Source organism: Chionomys nivalis, chromosome 9, assembly GCF_950005125.1.
Source record: "Chionomys nivalis chromosome 9, mChiNiv1.1, whole genome shotgun sequence".
Lineage (NCBI taxonomy): Eukaryota > Metazoa > Chordata > Mammalia > Rodentia > Cricetidae > Chionomys > Chionomys nivalis.
Genome location: NC_080094.1, coordinates 22,897,548 through 22,919,633, shown reverse-complemented (window position 1 = coordinate 22,919,633; position 22,086 = coordinate 22,897,548). Strand labels below are relative to the sequence as shown.

At 39.1% G+C, this 22,086-nt stretch overlaps 2 protein-coding genes across 2 annotated transcripts in view; one reads left to right on the top strand and one right to left on the bottom strand.

The window, feature by feature from the left end:
- The window catches only part of Itch (itchy E3 ubiquitin protein ligase), a 92,808-nt gene that overhangs the window by 55,763 nt on the left and 14,959 nt on the right, over positions 1-22,086 (top strand). The window contains exons 13-22 of the mRNA XM_057780472.1: positions 307-391; positions 4,967-5,095; positions 9,391-9,463; positions 11,028-11,099; positions 13,222-13,310; positions 16,913-17,072; positions 17,859-17,992; positions 18,298-18,438; positions 21,024-21,144; positions 21,695-21,799. Coding sequence (XP_057636455.1) covers positions 307-391; positions 4,967-5,095; positions 9,391-9,463; positions 11,028-11,099; positions 13,222-13,310; positions 16,913-17,072; positions 17,859-17,992; positions 18,298-18,438; positions 21,024-21,144; positions 21,695-21,799 — 1,109 coding nt within the window. The remainder of the gene's footprint in view (positions 1-306; positions 392-4,966; positions 5,096-9,390; positions 9,464-11,027; positions 11,100-13,221; positions 13,311-16,912; positions 17,073-17,858; positions 17,993-18,297; positions 18,439-21,023; positions 21,145-21,694; positions 21,800-22,086) is intronic.
- On the bottom strand, positions 14,672-15,305 carry LOC130881152 (60S ribosomal protein L23a-like). The gene has a single exon (XM_057780473.1). The coding sequence runs from the start codon at positions 15,147-15,149 to the stop codon at positions 14,682-14,684; it is 468 nt and encodes a 155-aa protein (XP_057636456.1). The 5' UTR covers positions 15,150-15,305; the 3' UTR covers positions 14,672-14,681.

Sequence of the window (22,086 nt, the reverse complement as noted above, 5' to 3'; positions counted from 1 at the left end):
AACTTGGGTCCTCTAGAAGAGCATAAGTGCTCTTAACTGCCAAGCCATCTCTCCAGCCCAGAAATAATAATTAACAACTTCATTAAGAAAGAGAAAACGCTCTCAAAAGTGTGAATGGACTAAGGAGATGGAAGAAAGGCATATATGTTTCAAAGGCTAGGATAAGCTTTCGTGTATATAATATGATAGAGAAATTATAAAATCAAGTAGTCACTAAATAGGCAGATTCAACTTATTTTTATCTTAGTTTGAGGGGAAAGGACTATTCCAACATTAATGTTGTGTTTTTCATTTTGTTTAATAAAGAGAAGAGAACTGATAGCAATGGCAGAGTGTATTTTGTCAACCACAACACTCGAATTACACAGTGGGAAGACCCCAGAAGCCAAGGGTAAGAATTTTAGTGTATATATGGCTTCTAGCAATTGTTTACCTATTTCTGACTCATTTATGTATTCTTTCTTCAAAACCTTTAAACATTAATCACCTATATACCTTGGAAGAAGAAAAATTATTACTTTCATATAATGAAAAGCTTGAGTTTTATGAGAATGAACTAGGGATGAGTTGGCATAACTCACTGGTTTTCTTTTTTTTCCTCACCAATAGAATTACAGAACTTTAAAAAAAAACATAAAAATATGTTTATATATTATATGATATAATGTTTATGTATATTATAAGAATTTGCTGATTAATATACCAAGAGATATTATCACAAGTTTACTTAATGTTTTGATTACAGTATACAGTGATTTATGTTACATAAATTATGTCATTCTGTGTGCTAAGGCCTTGTTTTTTTTGTTTTTTTTTTTAATATTTATTTATTATGGATACAATATTCTGTTTACATATATGCCTGCAGGCTAGAAGAGGACACCCGACCTCATAACAGATGGTTGTGAGCCACCATGTGGTTGCTGGGAATCGAACTCGGGTCCTTTAGAAGAGCACGCAATGCTCTTAACTGCTGAGCCATCTCTCCAGCCCCGGCCTTGTTTTTGTTTTTTTTGTTTTTTTTTAAAAATACCACTCAAAGTATTTCTCAGGCCGAAAGTGGTGGTGCACACCTTTAATCCTAGCACTGGGGAGGCAGAGGTAGTCAGATCTCTGTGAGTTCGAGGCCAGCCAAGGCTACATAGTGAGACACTGTTTCAAAAAAAAAAAAAAAAAGAAGAAGGAAACTAATTCTCAGTTTCTGTTTCAAACAAAAGCTTAGAGTTCTGGAAGAAGTCAGAAATCAAGGTGTCAGCAGACTATGTGCCTCTGATGGCCAGGGAAAAGGGGTGCTCCAGTCCTCTTAACCACTACTATCTCCTCCCACTGCCTCCTCTTCCTCGTCTTGTTTTCTGAGGCAAGGCCTCTCTATGCAACTCCTGCAGCCCTGGAACTCACTATGAAGACCAGGCTGGCCTCAAACTCACAGAGATTCTCCTGCCTCTTCCTCAAGTTCTAGGATGAAAGGTGTGAGCCAGCATGCCTGGCTTCTCCCAATTTATAGTCTGCTGGCTTGTGTCAGCAGTATTCTAGTCTTCACATAGCTCGCTCTCTCTCTCTAATCAGGGTCTCTCTGTATAGCTCTGGCTGTCCTAGAACTTACTCCATAGACCAGGCTGGCCTCAGACTCAAAGGGACCTGCCTGCCTGTGCCTCCCAAGTGCTGGGATCAAAGGTGTGCACCTCCACTGTCTGGCCACATAGCTTTCTTTTATATTTTTGTTCCAATTTTCTCTTTTTATACAAACACCAGTCCTATAAGATGTGACTCCAAGTATGGATTCATCTTTATACATCTTTGGTGACACTGTTTCCAAATAAGGTCCCATCCTTGGGTGCTGGTCCCTAGGACTTAGACATAAGTATTTGAAAGCGAAGCACAGTCACCTCATGACAGAATGTGATATTATAAGTATCAAATGGTTCTATTTTTCAAGGAATATGGCAAACTGCAGTTTACATGTTAATCACAAATGTGGGCATGTTCCTTACACCTTTCTCACTTCAAACATCTATCTACAAATTCTGTCACAACTACTCTTTAAGTGTGATAGAGATATTAATAGTAGTGTACATTTGTAATCCAAACATTGGGGAGACTTGAGTGGGAAATCTCCAATTTCAGGCTGGCCTGGGGTACTTAGTGAGCTCTTGTCTAAGAACAACATAAAACACTGGAATTACTGAATTATATTCAGTCACATTTTTTTATAGAGAAATAATAGAGTCAGTAGGAGGAAGAGGCTGGGAAGATTCTAAATTTCTGTTGCTAAAGGAGAGTCATATGCTTTGATGTTGGTAATATGTAAATGCCGACAACAGGGAGGTCTGTGGACTCCACTCAAGTGTCCATTTGCACTTTTGGGTGAAATAAAACAGTCTGTAGTTCCTCCAGAGACCAAAACTGTTGCAGTGTGTCCCAGGCCTCTCTCCTCTTTGTAGGATGCCCAGTGGGGAAATCCTCCAGGCAAAGAAGGGCATTCCTGATAGGCACAGCTACCCCTACTAGCAAATCACCTTCTAGTAGTTGAGAACAAGAGCAGCCTTCTGTAGGTATGATTAATTCCTCATGATACAAATCCAATGATTCACATTTCAATAGTTCTATCAGTTCACTCATTTAAAATACTTTATCTAGCCCGGCGATGGTGGCGCATGCCTTTAATCCCAGCACTCGGGAGGCAGAGGCAGGCGGATCTCTGTGAGTTCGAGACCAGCCTGGTCTACAAGAGCTAGTTCCAGGACAGGCTCCAAAACCACAGAGAAACCCTGTCTCGAAAAACCAAAAAAAAAAAAAAAAAAAAAAAAACCAAAACTTTATCTAAAAAAGAGTTGCTTATATCCCTTAATGCATTAATCCATAGTTTGAATAGCATGGGATAATTCACCAACACTATATGCCAATTTATCTTAATTTATTTTAATAGTTTTCAAGACAACTGGTCATTGAGCTTATCTAGGAACTATAATCACAGTGGAAGTGATTTTTTTTTAATTTTTTTTATATTTTTGGTTAGTCTTCCCTGACATTTGTGTGAATTATATAAATAAGACTAAATAGTCTTAATGTTTTGGTAGTTTGTAAAGCATGGTTTAAGGCAGTGTTCTTCTGAATATAGCACTTTGTCTTTCTAAAGTGTACTTGATGAAAACAACAATCAAAACTAAGAGTGTTTCTCTATAATAGTGAGCTTGAATGTCTTCAGATCTCCACTTTTCTTCCTTTGTGATAGAAACTTTAGTATTCCCAGTGTTCCCTCTTATCAAGTCCATTAGATAAGAAACTTAAAGCTATGAAGCCAGGCTGGAGGGGTGATGATGTAGCTCAGTTGGTATAGCGTTGTTTGGCACGCATGAAACCCTGGTTTTGATCTCTAAGAACCCCACAGGTGATATGTGCGTATAATTCCAGTGCTTGAGAAGTAGAGGCAGGAAGGTCAGAAGGTCAGGGTTATCCTAGGCTATGTGAGCTAAATCCAGGATATATGAGACCCTGTCTCAAAAGAAAAAGGGGGGAAAAGTGAACTGGTATACATGAATAAATGTTGCATTTATTTTATTCAACCAACTGAGAAGTCTGGTTGCCTTTATGTTTAAAAGGACAGTAAATTCATAGGTACGAGTATCCATTTTAATGTTTATGCTAATGCATTGATTTTTTTGGGTGCTGTAATGGTTTATATAGGTCATTGTTGATTTTAGGAAACCAGGTGGTGATGGTGCACACCTTTAATTCTACACTTGGGAAGCAGAGGCAGGCGATCTCTGTGAATTTGAGGCCAGCCTGGTCTACAGAGTTAGTTCTAGGACAGTCTCCAAAGCTACACAGAGAAATCTTATCTTGAACCCCCCCGCCCCCAAAAAATCTAGTTTAGTTTCTAAAACTCATGTAATAGTTGCAGAGTAGAGAGTTTTGCCAGCATACAACCTGAGGGATGATGACACCATGCCAGCAGCACATAGGAGAGACCTGGACAGAATGATTAATTTGTAGTAGAAGAAAGAGTGGACAGTTACTATTGGAAGGCTTTCTTTCTACTACACCATTTTCTTACTTCATTTCTCATATGGTCTTATTATGTAGTATTGTCTTGATTGTTTAATATTTTTATTTATCTTTTGAGAATTTCATATGTATATAATGCATGTAGGTCTTATCAACTTCCTCCTTCTCCCTCCAGTTCTCCTCAGTGCATCTCCTCAGAGCTGGCCTCCAACTCAGAGATCTGCCTGCCTCTGCCTCAGCCTCAGCCTCAGCCTCCTGGGTACTGAGATTAAAGGCATGCACCACCACATCTGACTGTTGCCTGCATTTTATGGACGAAAAGCCTGAAGTTTAAAGAAGGCAGCCCAGAGTTTTCAGGATATAAAGATATATATTCAGGAAAAAGATAGGGACATTTCGTAAAGAACTTTCAAGTTGCCTTAACAGAGAAAACAGATTTGTCAGTGGGAGAAGATGTCATTCAGAACGGTGACAGATGTGACTTGTTTGGGAAAATGGTCACTGGCCATGTGCCATGAAATCTCAGGGTTCCTGAGAGGGAGTCTAAAAGAGAAACTGAGTTGATGAAATCTGACTAAGGGAGATACTCTGTCTACAATATCGTGTAGGTTTAGATGGAGAGGACCTGAGTAATGGTGAGAATCAAAGATAGGGATGGCTAGGAAGACTTAAAAGGCAGAATGAGTTAACTTGGGTACCATGGCTATTTGAAGTGAGTTATTAAATAAATGGGAGAATATAGGCCAATAATGTGATGATGATTCATTTTTAGTATTGTTGATGATGACTCTAATGTGTTTGTAGAATGTCTAGATAGGGATATATATTATCTGAAAATACGGGATTATGTAGGTTTTCTGAAAGATTTTTATTCTGTTTACAGGTGTTTTTAGTTTCTGGTTTTTGGCAAAGAAGCATGCCTTTGATAGTTTTTGTTTATGTTTTCCTCTGTATTTTATAGTCAATTAAATGAAAAGCCCTTACCTGAAGGCTGGGAAATGAGATTCACAGTGGATGGGATTCCATATTTTGTGGACCACAATAAAAGAACAACCACCTACATAGATCCACGTACAGGAAAATCTGCCCTGTAAGTTTTCTAAACATTATTAATTAAAAACACAACTAATTTCTTGGATTTTGACAAATATCTTAGTTAGGAAAGGCTGGAGGTGTGAGTTGGCCCATAGGTCTCTGAATACTGAATTTTGTTGTCGTTTGGGGGTGGGGCAGGTTGGGGAACAGTTCTTATCTTGTAGCTCTGGTTGGCCTAGAAGTCACTCTGTAGACCAGGCTGGCCTTGAACTCATAGAGATCACCTTTCTCTGCTTCCACTGGCGTTAAAGAGGTATACCATCATAATACCATCATGCTCAGTTTAGGAGTTCTTTTTATACTGACTGACAGGAGTCACTTGATACATTATCAGAAATGTATCATTGTGTGGGCCTTGAAGAATATGCTTTCAGAAGCCTAGATGGATTAAATCTCCTACATGGCTAGACTATATGCCATGTACACTCAGTATAGGTGTGTATAGCCTATTATTCCTAAAATCATGATGAACAAAACACGGGATTAAATAAAGCACTGGAAAAAATGATGCAGTCAAGACACACAGGAAGCAAAGTGTGTGATGTTCAGCCAGCATTATATGGCTGTTTTATAGTAAACTGTGTTTTGTTATTCTTGCTTTGTTTTGTTTTGCTTTTTTTTTTCTTTTGAGACAGTTTCACTATGCAAATCTGGCAATGTAGACTGTGTTACAGATGTCACACTTAGCTGAACTTTTATGATAGTAGTAGAAGTACACTGTAATGGTTTAAAACGGGGCACTAAGCCTGGTGTAGTGGTGCACACCTTTAATCCCAGCACTCAGGAGGCAAAGGCAAGTGGATGAATCTGTAAGTTCAAGGACAGCCTGGTCTACATAGTTCCAGGATAGTACTTGCTGTCAGGGAGACAACACAAGATGGCTCAGTGGGTAAAAGTACCTACTGCCAAGCCTGAGAACCTGAGTTTGATATCTGGGACCCACATGGTGGCAGATGAGAAATGACTTCCACAAGTTGTCCTCTGACACTCGAGCACCATGGTATGAGCATGCCCACACACATAGACATGTACGTACATACTAGATAAATAAGTAAATAAAAGTGTTCAAAAGAAGTAGAGCTGGAATTGTAGTTTCCCAATTGGTAAATAAATAAGTAGATGGAATTGTTTTTCCTCTTATTGGAAGGAAGTGTATTGATTGAGTGCATTGCCAGTGACTAAGTAGTATCAAAGGGGTTAGAGGTGTAGCTCAGTTGGAATAATGCTTGCCTGCGTACATGAAGCCCTGAGTTCAGTCTTCAGTAGTACATACAACCAGACATGCCTGTAAGACCAGCATTTGGGAGATGGAGACAGGAGAATCAGAATCTTGAGGCCAGCCTGGGCTATATGAGGCCTTGCATCAAAACAAAACAAAAGTACAAAAAGATCCCACTCAGTAACAAGAGTACTGCCCTGCAGCCAATTAGATGGTTTTCTTCATTTCTTCTTCAGATTCGTTGCTAATGTGTAGAAATATAGCTGATAATATATTCACATATTCTGATACTTACTGAATTTGCTTTTCTTTTAAAGTGATCTTCATTTTCTACATATAAGATTTTATCTGGAGCTGGTGGCCCGCGCCTTTAATCCCAGCACTTGGGAGGCAGAGACAGGCGGATCTTTGTGAGTTCGAGGCCAGCCTGGTCTACAAGAGCTAGTTCCAGGACAGGCTCCGTAGCTACAGAGAAACCCTGTCTCGAAAAAATAAAAAAAAAGATTTTATCTGGAAACAAATCATTCCACTTATTGCTAGTGTGCCCTTTGTTCTTCTTGCCAATACTAAACATCCTTTCATTGCTTCTGACCTGATCTTGTTAGATGTTTCTACCTTCTTTTAACTAAAAAAAAAAAAAAAAAAAAAGCCACTATGTGGTGTTGCTCTTCTTTAATGCTAGCACTTGGGAGGCAGAGGCAGGCAGATTTCTGTGAGTTCAAAGCCAGGCAAGACTACATAGGAAGTTCCTGCCTCAAAAACCATTTTGTGTGTGTCCACGAAGGGTGGAAGGGTTGCCAGAGCCGTGGGATCCTTGTTTTACAGACATTTGTAAACCACCCACCAGTGTTAGGATCTGAGCTCTGGTCCTCTGAGAGAACAGGAAGTGTTCTAACCACTGAGCAATCTTTCTGGCCCTGTGAGCAATCTTTCTGACCCTGTTTGTTGTCATTAGGTTGATACATGATTGTTACATGATTTCATATGTTGAACTATTCTTATAGTCTAATGATAAATCCCATTTGGTATGTGATATAAAGGATTAAAGCATCAATCCTTTAATGTTCTGCCAAAATCCTTTTGCTAATATTTGACTGAGAATTTTATTCTTCTGCATATTAAAAGCTTGTGTGCTTACAGCAGAAACTGAGAAATCAATCCAGTTAGGCATCAGTGAAAAATTATAGAAATAATCTAGAAGTGAAAATAAATTATAAGTAGATAATGTAGTTATAGTAAAGGTTGGGTGCATATAACAGAAAGTCCTATAATAATAATACTACTTATATTCAATAGTAGTATATTTCTCTATATTATTTAAGAATAACCTGGGCTGGAGAGATGGCTCAGTGGTTAAGAGCATTGCCTGCTCTTCCAAAGGTCCTGAGTTCAATTCCCAGCAACCACATGGTGGCTCACAACCATCTGTAATGAGGTCTGGCGCCCTCTTCTGAACTGCAGACATACACACAGACAGAATATTGTATACATAATAAATAAATAAATATTAAAAAAAAAAAAAAGATCAGTAAGTGCTTTTTTAAAAAAAAAAGAAAGAAAGAATAACCTGGACCAGATAATGATGTATGCCTGTAATCATAACTACCTGTAACTCAAACTCCAGGAGATTCAGTAACCTCTTTTGCCTTCTCTGGCACACACTCTTTCCCCTAGATAGAATTAAAATAAAAAGAATGTAACTCAGCCAAATGGTGGTGGTATACATCTTTAATCCCAGCACTTGGGAGCCAGAGGCAGGCAGATCTCTGTGAATTCGAGGCCAGTCTGGTCTACAGAGCAAGTTCCAGGACAGCTAGGGCTGTGTTACACAGAGAAACCCTGTCTTGAAACAACAACAAAAAAAAAAACAAACAAAATATAACTCACCATAAAATAGACTAGAGGAGAAAAATCATCTGATCAGTGACTGGAGCAATGCCTCATTACTTCAAAGCACTTGCTGCTCTTGGAGAGGATTCCAGGTCAGTTTATGGCATCCACACGGAATCCACCAACACTCTGTAAATTCAGTTCCGGGGTATCCAGTGCCCTCTCTGGCCTCATTGGGCATCAGGGACTCAACATGGTCACAGACACATATACATGTCAACACTCATATACATACAAATTAATGAATCTTTTAAGATAAATCATGATTATTCAGTAAAAGCTTTTGATGAATTGCAAAACACTTTTGTGGTCCTCTTTCACTTGCCTTGGAAATGTTCTTATAAAAATACAGATAAAAGCCTCCATTGTGCTTAATGATGAAATAATTACTCGATCTAGGATGTTTATCACCATTGCTGCCACTCTGCATCATATTGGCAGTCAAGTGTAGAAGAGATAGGCTGGAGAGGAGGAAGTAAGACTGTCTATCTTTCATAAGAATCATATGTAGTGAAAATTGTGAGTAATGTAGAGAAAATTACTAGAGCTAGTAAAATTTCCAGGATTGCAGGGCACAAAATCAGATGTAATTCTACATTAAAACAGCCAAACAGCGGCTTCCAGTGATCTGGAATTCTTCCTATTCTTTGGCCCTAGATCATGGTTTTCATCCTTGTTGTACTTGTCATTTGAAGAAAGAACACACTGGAATGAAAACAACAAAACCCTGAACCAATAATTTTGCTCCTTAAAAAAATGACTTCTTGAAAGCCCCCTCTAGCACTTGTGGTTTGAGCTCCTTAGACAGACCTGAAGTCTCACGGAAACACTAGGAAATGTCTGTCCTGGTATCATCGACTTGCTAGACCTTGAGTTTCATGAGGACTAAAGGATAGATAGAGTAGGAGCTCTTCTGTCCAGCCCTGTTAGATCACCTGCACATAGAAAAAGCCCCCCTAGCAGTGGCTTCAACAAGAGTTTACTTAAAAATAGTCCTTAGGGAACATTCAAAAAAGAAAAGGGTAAAATATTAGGAATATGCTCTGTTGGGTGCCTTTGTATCTGTCTGCTGAGTGCTGGATAGCAATAGGTGGGGATGTGGGGAGTGTATTTTCTTTCCTGTAGCATTCCTTTGACAAGCAGTTTCATGTGTCACGTTAATGTTAATCTTTGTTCTTCAGAGACAATGGACCCCAGATAGCATATGTTCGGGACTTCAAGGCAAAGGTTCAGTATTTCCGGTTCTGGTGTCAGGTTAGTGTTGGCTCTGTGTCTCTGTATCTCCTTCCTTTTTACATTGCTATGTTACACTGCAGTTCTGCAAATGTGTACTGACAATAAAAGTGTGAGGCATTGGAGCCATCCATTTTTAGGACAATGAAATATTTATCAACTAGATAATCACCAAAAGATTAAGCTAGAAACCACTTAAATAAGAAAATATTGTGACTTTTCTTGGGAACCTATTGTTTTCAAGTTGCATAAATCTTTTTTTTTTAAATATTTATTTATTTATTTATTTATTTATTTATGTATACAATATTCTGTCTGTGTGTATGCCTGAAGGCCAGAAGAGGGCGCCAGACCTCTTTACAGATGGTTGTGAGCCACCATGTGGTTGCTGGGAATTGAACTCAGGACCTTTGGAAGAGCAGGCAATGCTCTAAACCACTGAGCCATCTCTCCAGCCCCCTTTTTTAGTTTTTTGAGACAGGGTTTCTCTGTAGCTTTTGGAGCCTGTCCTGGAACTAGCTCTTGTAGACCAGGCTGGCCTCGAACTCACAGAGATCCACCTGCCTCTGCTGGGATTAAAGGCGTGCACCACCACTGCCCAGCAAATCTTGAAACAAAATATTTTCTGATAGATTGCAGTTGTTCACTTTCCTATCTAGTAGTGTGTGTATGTGTGTGTTTGAGTCAGGACAGTCTAAATAACCCACACTAATTCGGACTCAAAATCCTCCTACCACAACCTTCTCAATGCTGCAGTTATAGGCGTTTGCCTCATTCATTACTCCATGTCTAATGTTTGATAGAAATGTCTTTGATAAGTACACATATGATCAATACATACAAACTTATATTTAATGTTTTATGATATCTAAATAAATGATTTTCTGTATGGGCTCTAAATAAAATGAATGCATTAATTGAAGTATTATGTTAAATACCCAAAATCAAGTTTTTATGAAGAGATTTATTATGTATACAGTTTTCTGCCTCCCCCCCATTTTTGAGACAGGGTTTCTTTGTGTAATAACCCTGTTTGTCCTGGAGCTCACTCTGTAGACCAGGCTGGCTTGAACTCACAGAGATCTGCCAACCTCTGCTCCCCGAGTCCAGGGATTAAAGGTGTGCACCACCACTGTCCAGCATGTATACAGTTTTCTGCCTGCATGGCAAAAAGACAGTACCAGATCTCATTACAGATGCCTGTGAGCCACCATGTGGTTGCTGGGAATTGAACTCAGGACCTCTGGAAGAGTGACCAGTGCTCTTAACCTCTGAGCCATCTCTCCAGCCCTTAAATCAAATTTTTATAATTAACTGGGAAACGTAATTCTGAATTAAAATTTGAAAATCAAAAGACTTACTTGAGGTCTTAAATATAAGCATTTTACATACACGATCTGATTTCCTTCATACTCATATGGAAAAGAATCAACATGAATGCTGACAAATGTGTTGGCAATCATGGTATAAATTATTCAAAGTGTGTTCTCATTTGCAAAGATAAAAGTAAATAAAACTTTCCTTCTTGGTTTTTGCTAGGCCATTTTAATGGTGAGACTTGACTTCAGTTGTTCTTACATTTCAGCAACTGGCCATGCCACAGCATATAAAGATCACGGTGACAAGAAAAACATTGTTTGAGGATTCCTTTCAACAGGTATTGTCTTGGTCACTCAGTAATTACTACCTTCTGGTACTCAGGGTTTGTGTATGGGTATACACACATACACATGCTGGTGTTCTTGCCTATGCCAACTATCTTACATCACATTAGGAGTGTACAAGTGCTCCTGTGCGGTGTTCTGTGAGGTTAAGTTCTCTAAGCTGCTAAGTGTGTGATTAGAATGATACACAGGTGGAACATCATCAGTCACTAGACGAGGTCTGGGAATAGCCTTATGAACATGTGATAAATAGGGAAAAGAGGAAAGATTTTATTTTTATGCTTTTGTATTACTTTGGATTTTTATGCTACACATGTGTTTCTCTTAGAAGTGTATTTTAAGTAGGAAAGAAATTAGCCATTGGTAACAATTTTCTAAAAAATGCTCTATGAATTTTCAGTAGTCAATAAAGTTTTTATTTCCCGTCAGTGAGTGAGTTTGTTCACTATTCACCTTTACACCGTAGACATCACTCTCAAGGCAATCGCAATTAAGTCTTAGATTGTGTATATTAAAACATCCTGTGTTTGGAATTTTCTTTAAAACACCTTGCTGGTCTTTGTCTTATTGCTAGATGTGAAAGTGGTCATTTTCAAGTCCCTCAGTCTGTTGTGATAGGTAGTTTTATAAGTACTGAACTTGAATGGTTGGAGCCATTGGCCTCAGCTGGCTGCTTAATTTCAGGAAGAGTTTTGTTCCTTTTCTGATGGTGCCTCAGTTATTAACATTAAAGAGAAAAGCCAGTTGGCATCCTGCTACATAGGAGAACAGAGTGAGCCTTGGCAATTAGCTGAGGCATTTAGAGAATTGTGTTTATACATGGCCTGATGTAAGCCTCCATGGCCATCTTTAGCCCAGCCCTCATACTCATGGCTCTTTTGTCACTGAGTAGTCAGTGTCGTTTGAACCGTTTGTTTTGTGTGTGTGTGTGTGGGGGGGGGGTTATAACTCGCTAGTACTTGTAATGACAAGATGCAAACGGTGACTAACTAAGCCTTTCGTCTTTGTGCCCTTACACCGAAAGGCTTTTGCAGTGACATGATGATGTGCTAAAACATTTAAAACTCACCTTAGATTTTACATCCACCAAATAAATGGGCAGTTATAATGTAAGGAAAATACGCTGCTTAGAGGTAATCTGATATCAAAATAGGATATAATTTAAAAGTTAGCAACAGGTTTTCTTCATAGGTATTGGATAACATTGCTTTAAATGGTGTTTTTTTTTTTACTAGCACAGTACAAGTGTTTATGGTGGAAAGGGTAGAAGAAAAATCTCTTCTCATTAGCCCTGGTAAAGGGAACTGTTTAAACTAGTTGTAAGCTTGTGACATCTCTCAGATGTGTGTAGCTCAGTGCCCAGTTTATGGTGCCTGTGGGGTGTTTGTCATAAACGTGCACATCAGCACAGCCAGTGGACTATCTGTTACACCTGCATGCTGTTTGTCTGTTCTCTTTCACAGGGAACTGAGAATTTACTGATCCTCTTTGGATTTTTAAGTGTTACCAGTTTACTCTCTATGTAACAGGCCTTATATCAAACTGTCGATCCCTCTCAGGCCTCTATGAGTTCTAAGCGGAAGTAATTACATAATTTTACCGAGGGAGAAACAGGTTGACCTATCTACTGTAGCTCGGTAATGCTGCTGCCCTTCATATCTGAAGATGACACTGTTAACCACCCTTGTGGGAGGCAAAGTAGTAGTTTTTCTGTTTATTTTTTAGACTCCCATTGTGTGTATTTCCAAAGATAAGTGAATCTGCAGTAACTGTTAGTCAGTTAGTTAATATGTGGATCTTTTGATTGTGAAATAATACCAAACCTAACCAGCCCTACTGCTCTTTCCTCCCTAACTGGAGGAATGGGAGAAAAACACGTAATCCCCAACCACTGTATACTACACAATTGATAGATGAGCTTCATAAGTTTCATGGAAAAGTGTATAAAGTATGTAAAAAATAGATGCATATAGCAACTATATGGAACATGAATGTATTTCTGTATGTGTACTGTTAACTAGACTGTAAACGCTCTATTTCATGCTTATACTGGAGTAAGTGGGAAATGACAGCGATGTTTCCACAATTGTAGTCACAGTTCTCTTTGTTTTGTAGATAATGAGCTTCAGCCCTCAAGATCTGAGAAGACGTTTGTGGGTGATTTTCCCAGGAGAAGAAGGTTTAGATTATGGAGGTGTAGCAAGGTAGTGATATATGAATACTCAGAACTTAGTCCTTTCCTCCAAAGGTATCTTCACACTTTGTTCACAAGTGCTATTTTCTCAGTCCAATGTTTCAGGAAAATGAAATATATAAAATTATTTTAGCTTTATTACACTGCAACTACAGAATTTCAACAAACATTACCTCAGTGCCTATTGTCTAAGAACTGCTAGTGGATTGTACCTGCGTCATTCACATGGTCCTCAGATTAACCTTGTGCAATAGAATTTTACAGACGAAATTTAAAGAGTCACCTAGGTCACATAAGTTGTAGCCAGTTGTAAACTTTCCATTTTCTGACCAGTGACTAGTGTCTGTCAACCAACTTCTGTCTTTTCCATAGATGACCTAGAGCCCTGTAGTGTCAAGTCTTTCCTTCCTCGCTAGAGCTCTGAGAAAGTTGGTAGCACCACGGTTCCTCCCTAGGATTAACTTAGTGTTGAGAATATAGAGTTCTAGGAAAAAAAGAGTTGAATGTCTTTGTTTTTTCACTTTGAAGCATCTGTTCAGACTCTAAAAGACTTTGCTTATTCCGTGACAGTATTATACTGGTTTACAGTTTTAAACTAGGGCCACAGCATGGCTCAGTGGATAAAAGTGCTTGCCACAAACCCTGGCACCTACAGGAGAAGAGAGACCAACTCCCCCAAACTGTCACGTAACCTCCGCATGCACATTGTGCTATGATACACATACGTACATACATACATATACCTGCACATACTCACATGCAGCATACATACAATGATAATAAAAATAAAGGCCAGTGGCGGCGCATGCCTTTAATCCTAGCATTTAGGAGACAGAGGCTGGTGCATCTCTGAGTTCGAGACCAGCCTGGTCTACAGAGCAAGTTCCAGGACAGCCAGGGCTACACAGAGGAGCGCTGTCTCAAAAAACCATACATGATTGTTAGATAGATAGATAGATAGATAGATAGATAGATAGATAGATAGATAAGGAAGACACATTTAAAGCTAAATAGATAATAAAATTTAAAAATTTTAAGCTGCATGTAGTGGCAAATGACTAATCCCAGCATTTGGGAGATAATACTAGGGAGGATCAAGTCTAGCCTAGGCTACAGAGGGCATTTGAAACCAGCCTGGGTACATGAGACCCTCTCTCAAACAAAATTAAATTAAATAAAAATTACATACAAAGCAATAGCAATGTGGAAGGGGAAGAATTTTTTTAAAAGACAGCTTGAGCTGTCTTTTGAGCAAATAACTGTTTCTAGGATTATTTTGAAGGGTAGAAACACTTTGGGTTTTTTGTTTTGTTTTTTAAATTCTTTTTTTTTTTTTTATGGTAAAAAGGTGTATATTTAGAATTAGCCGGCTGGGCTCAGTTTAGATGATTCCAATTTTGTTGGCAACATCCAGAGCATCATAATCAGGAGCCAACCGAACATACGCCTTCTTCTCTCCGTGGGGCCTTATGAGGGTGTTGACTTTGGCCACATGGATGTCATAGAGTTTCTTCACAGCCTGTTTGATCTGGTGCTTGTTGGCCTTGACGTCCACAGTGAACACAAGTGTGTTGTTGTCTTCTATCTTCTTCATGGCTGACTCGGTGGTCAGGGGGAATTTGATGATGGCATAGTGGTCAAGCTTGTTCCTCCTGGGCGCGCTCTTCCGGGGGTATTTAGGCTGCCTTTGTAGCTGCAGGGTCTTGGGCCGCCGAAAGGTGGGCGATGTGCGGATCTTCTTTTTGTGGCTGTGGACGCCTTTCAGCACTGCCTTCTTGGCTTTCAAGGCCTTCACTTTAGCTTCAGCTTTGGGAGGGACAGGAGCTTCCTTCTTCGCTTTCAGCGCCATCTTGACGAAAAGGGTGGCCTACCCTCGTTCCCATAAGCTTATCGTTTTTTAAATTCTTTATATTTTATGTGCATGAGCTTTAGCCTGCATGTATGTGTGTGCCTGGTGTCCTTAAAGGTCAGAAGAGGGTGTTGGTTCCTTAGAACTGGAATTACAGATGACCGTGAGCCACCATATAAGTGCTGGGAACTGCAGTTAGATTGCAGCCAGTTAGTTGTCTTAACTACTAAGGCATTTTTCTAGCCTCTGAAGTACTGTTTATTTATTTGTTTTGTTTGGTTTTTTTTTTTTTGAGGCAAGGTTTCTCTATAGCTTTAGAGCGTGTCCTGGAATTCGCTCTGTAGACCAGGTGTCCTCAAACTCACAGATCCATCTGTCTCTACCTCATGAGTGCTTAGATTACAGGCGTGTGCCACCACTGCTCGGCTTGTTTGTTTGTATTTTGAGACAAGGTTTCTGTATAGCCCTGGATGTCTTGAATTCGCAGAGATCCTCCTGTCTCTGCATTCTGAATGCTGGGAATAAAGGCATGGGTCACCATGCCTAACTGAAATGCTGTTTGTTTGTTTTTTAATGACTTAAAGTTTTTTTTTGAGGAATCATTTGTGCTAACTGGTGAGTACATCTTACTAGTTACTCTTTTTAAAAAAAGGATTTTATTTGTAATTATGTATGTATGTGTGTGAGGGGTTACATAGGAACGAAGTTCTTCAAGAGTCCAGAAGATAGCATCAGATCACTTGGATAAGAGTTACAGCCGGTTGTGAGCTGCCTGATGTGAGCTGAACTCTGGTCCTCTGAAAGAGCAGCTTGTGCTCTTAACCAGTGAGCCATTTCTCTAGCCTGAGTAATTTTTTATAGCTTAATAAATTATAAAATGCAAGTAAACTATTTGAAAATACATGAAATAATCCTAAGTAATAAATGTGCAGAAAAACATTTAGATAATTCAGGAGGCAGTCAAATCAGTCTTTCATAATCAGAAGAATGTCCAGCAGTATTAAAATATTTGCAGAATTCTCGCCAACAGTTGCACTTAGGCTAACAGAAAAGAGGTCTAGGGTACATACTGATGGCACAGTATATTGGACCAGAGAGACCCATCCATGTTATATAGTGACCGTGATATTATGTTGATGTTGTCAAGTCACTTTGATTAGCGCTTCAGGGAGACTGGTGAAATTGCTACACAAACCTGTCAGCCCGAGTTCAGTCCCCAGGAACCAAAGGTAGAAGGAGAGCCAACTTTGCCTTCTGAATTTTTGCACTTGTGCCCCCCCCCCCCTCTCTCTCTCTCTCTCTGTTTTCCTCCCTCCCACCCCCCAGCAAGAATAAAATAAACTTCTTGAGGCATTTTTCTAGTAAACGACTGGCTTGAAGTGCTTTCTCTCTGAAAATGCCATGTCTGGCGCAGTGGCCCTACGAGGTGCACTAGGAGACTGAATTGATGATGTCGTGGTTCTGATTCGGCTGCTCTCATTACCTGGGCCAATAGGAAATCTTAAACTAGGATGTATGGTTATGATTAGAAAAATTTTAGTCGGCAATCAAGTAAGGGTCTTTAAAGTTATTGATATCTTAGATTATTTGAAATTTAAGAGCATATAAATAAACTATAACATAACATAACAAAATCAACAAGAAATTAGAAAAGCTTTGCAGTTGAGACAGTCAGGTTCCTGATAACTCTGTAACACTGCTCTGTGATTTGTTGACATGGTTTCCTACAAGATTTTTCATCCTAAGTTTTCTTTTGATTTCAGAGAATGGTTCTTTCTTTTGTCACATGAGGTGTTGAACCCAATGTATTGCCTGTTTGAATACGCAGGGAAGGATAACTACTGTCTGCAGATAAACCCCGCTTCCTACATCAATCCAGACCACCTGAAATATTTCCGTTTTATTGGCAGATTTATTGCCATGGTAAGTACAGGTGCAAAACTGTGCATTTACTCATTCAACAATACTAATTTTTTGTGTATTATATATCGTGACAGAATTTTTTTTCTTTCTGTCTCACTTGCTTTTTTTTTTTTTTTTTTTTTTTTTTTTTTTTTTTTTTCGAGACAGCTTTTCTTTGTGTAGCTCTGACTGTCCTGGCACTCACTATGTAGGCCATGCTGGCCTTGAACCCACATCTGCCTGCCTCTGCTTCCTGAGTGCTAGGATTAAAGGCGTGCACCAAGACCTCCCATCGTGACAAGAATTTTAATTTTTTTAATTTACTTTATGTGTCTTGCTGTTTTGCCTGTATGTCTGAGCATCATGTGCATGCCTGGTGCCGTAGAGACTAGAAGGAAGCCTGAGAGCCTCTGGTACTTGAGTTACAGACAGTAAGTAAGCCACCATGTAGGTACTGGGAATCAAACCTGGTCCTCTGGAAGAGCAGCAAGTGCTCGTCTTTCTGAGCCATCTGTCTAGCTGAAAAGGTTTTAGAGAAGCAAGTTCTTCATCGTGTGTGTGTGTGTGTGTGTGTGTATGTGAGTGTATGCGCACGTATGTGCTTGCTTGCTTGTTTGTTTTATTTTTTGAGGTAACTTGGTTTCCAATTCATGGAGATCAGCCTACCTTGGCCTTTGAGTGCTATTAAAGGCATGTGCCACCACGCCCGACCTCAACAGTTTTTCAAATGGAGAATTTATACAATGTTTTGATGTTTAATAACTTTTGAATTGTTATCTTAAATGCTATTGCTTCCTTTCTGTATAGGCTCTATTCCATGGGAAATTCATAGATACTGGGTTTTCTTTGCCATTCTATAAACGCATTTTGAACAAACCAGTGGGACTTAAGGATTTAGAATCTATTGATCCAGAATTTTACAATTCTCTCATCTGGGTTAAGTAAGTTTCTTTTTATTCTATTAAAATATAGTCTTTGTGCTTTCATTGTGGTGCTAATAGACTGTTCTACATTATAGTCATGTAATTGTTTTATTAAATTTAAATGATATGGACTTAATCTTTCTCATGTTCAGTATGATTAATCTTACAAGGTCTTATGTAATATGATTATAATATTCCACTACTTTGATTTTGATGTCATAATTTGAGGCTTGTTACTTAAATTCAGAGTTGAATTAAATAAAAACTTTTGAATTATGATTGAGTTGTATATATAACAAATAGTGCCAATTTTATTTGTGCAGAGAAAACAATATTGAAGAATGTGGTTTGGAAATGTACTTCTCTGTTGATAAAGAAATTCTAGGTGAAATTAAGAGTCATGATTTGAAACCCAATGGAGGCAATATTCTTGTGACAGAAGAAAATAAGGAGGAATACATCAGGTAAGAGACAGTGTTCCTAAAAGGGGATAAGAGGGATAATGGAAGCGGGGTGGCAGGGTGGCTCAACAGGGAACAGTACTTGCTGTGTTTCCAGAGGACCCTGAGTTTGTTCACAGCATCCACATCAGGCTGCTCACAACCATCTGGAACTCCAGCTCCAGGGGACCAACACTTTCTGTCCTCTGGACACTCACACACATGGCATACACAACATACCCATAAATAAAAATAAATAGTCTTCTGTTTTAGAAAATGAGACAGTGTTTGAGTTCGAGGCCCGCCTGGTCTACAAGAGCTAGTTCCAGGACAGGCTCCAAAACCACAGAGAAACCCTGTCTCGAAAAACCAAAAAAAAAAAAAAAAAAAAAAAAATACATCACAATTTAAGTAATACATCATGATCATTATGAAAGTCCCCGTTGTTCCCCTTTATGCTTCCCCAATACACCTTCTCACCCCCTGCATAGCCTTATTCTAGACATAGAGTTCAGCATTTTTGCAGGCCTAACTAAATATCGAGTCTGACACATTCTGCTCTTGCAACACTTACGTCAGCGACCATTTGTGGTTACAGAGTTAAAAATTATGCACATGGGCACAATGCTTTAAGGACAGCAATATTCAAATCCAGACAATTATTTCAAGTCTGCAAGGTATGCTTTTATAGAGTTCCCTTTTCTACAAGAGGGTCCCATGTCTCCATCTCTGTAAAAAGCAGACTTTGACAAGGCACTCTTTCCCTATCTCACTATACCACACTTCTTCCACCAATATAAGCTCCTGTGTGTGGTAAAGATGGGTCTGTCCATCCCATATTTATATTGCATTATTCTTCTCATCAGAATATGCTAGATCATTTCATTGATTCTGTATTATTGGTGTGTAAAGAACTTACTCTCAACAATTAACGCTGTGTGAATTTCCCGAGGCTTTTCCCTATTCTGTGTATGTTTGCCCTACTCCCCTTTCCAGAACATGGTTAACGTTCCAGGTGTTGTTTTCTTATATGTGCCTAACTATCTCTATTGAGTCAGAGTAGCTCCCAGGATTAGGAGTTGTAGTTGATAATTACAGATAAGAGATTTGAGAAACATCAACCCCCTGTTGAATCTTAGAGGAAAATATTTGAAAAGGAACAGAGTTTTCAGGGAAAATTACAGCTGTTGCGTGTGTGACTGATAAGTAAAAGTAAAAACCCCCAAAGAATCACCAATATAATGAAAGAGAAAAAAGCCTGTAAGCTGCACAAATTTACAAGTTCCTACACTGTCCTGTGAGAATCTGTTTCCACCGGTGCCTTCTTCTGTGGAAACCCATTGGACAGGTAGTCAGATGCTGATCTGAGACTAGGCTGCATGTATCTGACAACTCCTGGCATGGATATCCTCTTTTACAGAGTGGTTGTTTGTTTTTCTTCTTTTGAGACAGGGTTTCTCTGTGTAGCCCAGGCTGCCCTGGAACTCACTCTCTAGACCATGGTGGCCTCAAACTCATAGAGATCCACCTGCCTCTACTTCCTGAGCGCTGGGATCCAAGGAATGCGCCACCGTTGCAGGTTTGTTTTTTGCTTTCTAAGACATTTAATTTGTTCCAGGCATTGTAGCATACACCTGCTGGTCCAGCACTTATTAGGCAGAGAAAAAAAGGTCAGAGTCATCTTTGGCTATAAAGCAAATTCTAGGCAAGCCAGAACTATTTGAGAGTCTGCCTAAAACAAGCCAATCTCAGTGGGCCCTTGTGTGTGTGGGGGGGCCGGGGGCTCATAAGTGGTAACTCGAATAGATGAAAGGACAAAAGTCGACCACCTTGACCCAATTGCTTTTATTCTCTCTTTCTTTCTCTCTCTTTCTCTCTCTCTCTCTCTCTTTTTTTTTTTTTTTTTTTTTTTTTTTTTTGGTTTTTCGAGACAGGGTTTCTCTGTAGCTTTGGTGCCCGTCTCGGAACTAGCTCTTGTACACCAGGCTGGCCTCGAACTCCCAGAGATCCGCCTGCCTCTGCCTCCCGAGTGCTGGGATTAAAGGTGTGCGCCACCACCGCCTGGCCAGAAAACAATCTTTAAAGTGTCATTTTGTTTTGAAACTTTTATTGTAAGCCAGTGTGTGGTCTGTCTTGTGAACATAATGTGTTCCTGTTGTTGAATTAGTTATTGTCAAGAACTCAGATACCTAAAATATACCCATTGGTTTGTTTGTTAATAATTTTAAAGAAAATATTCTGAAACAAAATAAAATTTTATATATTAGCTTTTGAGAGATATAGATAAGAATTGAGATCTATAATTTTATGGTAAGGAAGAGATTAAAGAAAGTAATTCTCTTTGAAAAGTACTTTGTAGCATGGCGTGGTGATGCATACCTGTTTTCATAGCCATTGGAAAACTTGAGGCCAGCTTGGGCTACATAGTGAGTTAGTTATAGGACAGCCTGAGCTACATTGTGAGACCCTCTTTCAAACAAGGCGTTTATGCTACTCTAATTTTTATGTGTATTTCAGGGCTTTACAATAAAGTTTACATTTTTAATTTTATGCAGTATTTAAAAGTAAAATCTTAACTTCCTAATAAAATTTCCATTCTTATTTGCCAGGATGGTAGCTGAGTGGAGACTGTCTCGAGGTGTTGAAGAACAGACACAAGCTTTCTTTGAGGGCTTTAATGAAATTCTTCCCCAGCAATATTTACAATATTTTGATGCAAAAGAATTAGAGGTAATGAGTTTTTCTTTATTCTAACACACTAGTAAATGCCTTCAGGTGTTTATTTTTGAATCAGTATTTTCATCTGGTATTTATATTTTTTATGCAAGCAGATGTTTGAAACACCCTTAGTTTATACTGAAACAAAAAAAGAATATTACCTTAAAAAAAAGGTATTGTTGTGGCTGGAGAGGTGGCTAAGCTTATGTAATTGCCTGGTCTTCCAGAGGACCCAGGTCTCATCTGAGGGTACCAGGCTCTCTAGCGGTGCACAGACACGCATACAGACAAACATACATACACATAAAATAAGTCAATATTTTTTAAAACTCTTTTTAAAGTGTCTTGTTTAATTAAGGTTTTTTCTGCAATTCAGTAACCATTTCCCTCGATATGTGACCCCCCACACATGGGAGCTGCCCTCCCGGAATCATGTGACTAGGACTCTGGGTATAGAGTCAGTCTGTCTTTAGTCGGCATGTTCCATGTTAGTCTTACTTACATGAAACAGTTTTGGTTGCCTAAAGTAACAACTTGTTCTGTTCTTGTTTTATTGCTGTAGGTCCTTTTGTGTGGAATGCAAGAGATCGATTTGAATGACTGGCAGAGACACACCATCTATCGTCACTACACAAGAACGAGCAAACAGATCATGTGGTTTTGGCAGGTTTGTTTCTAAATTTCTTTTTTTAAAAATATTTATTTATTTTATGTATATGATGCTCTATCTGCAGGTACACCTGCATGCCAGAAGAGGGTATCATTATAGAAGCTGTGAGCCATTATGTGGTTGTTGGAACCTGAACTTCCAGGACCTCTGGAAGTGCTGCCAATGCTCTTAACCACTGAGCCATCTCTCCAGCCTCTCTAAATTTATTTCTATAGATAGGCACAGCATGCATTTTATTCATTCAATTGTTTATTTATTTAGAATTTACCAAAATAAGTAACTCA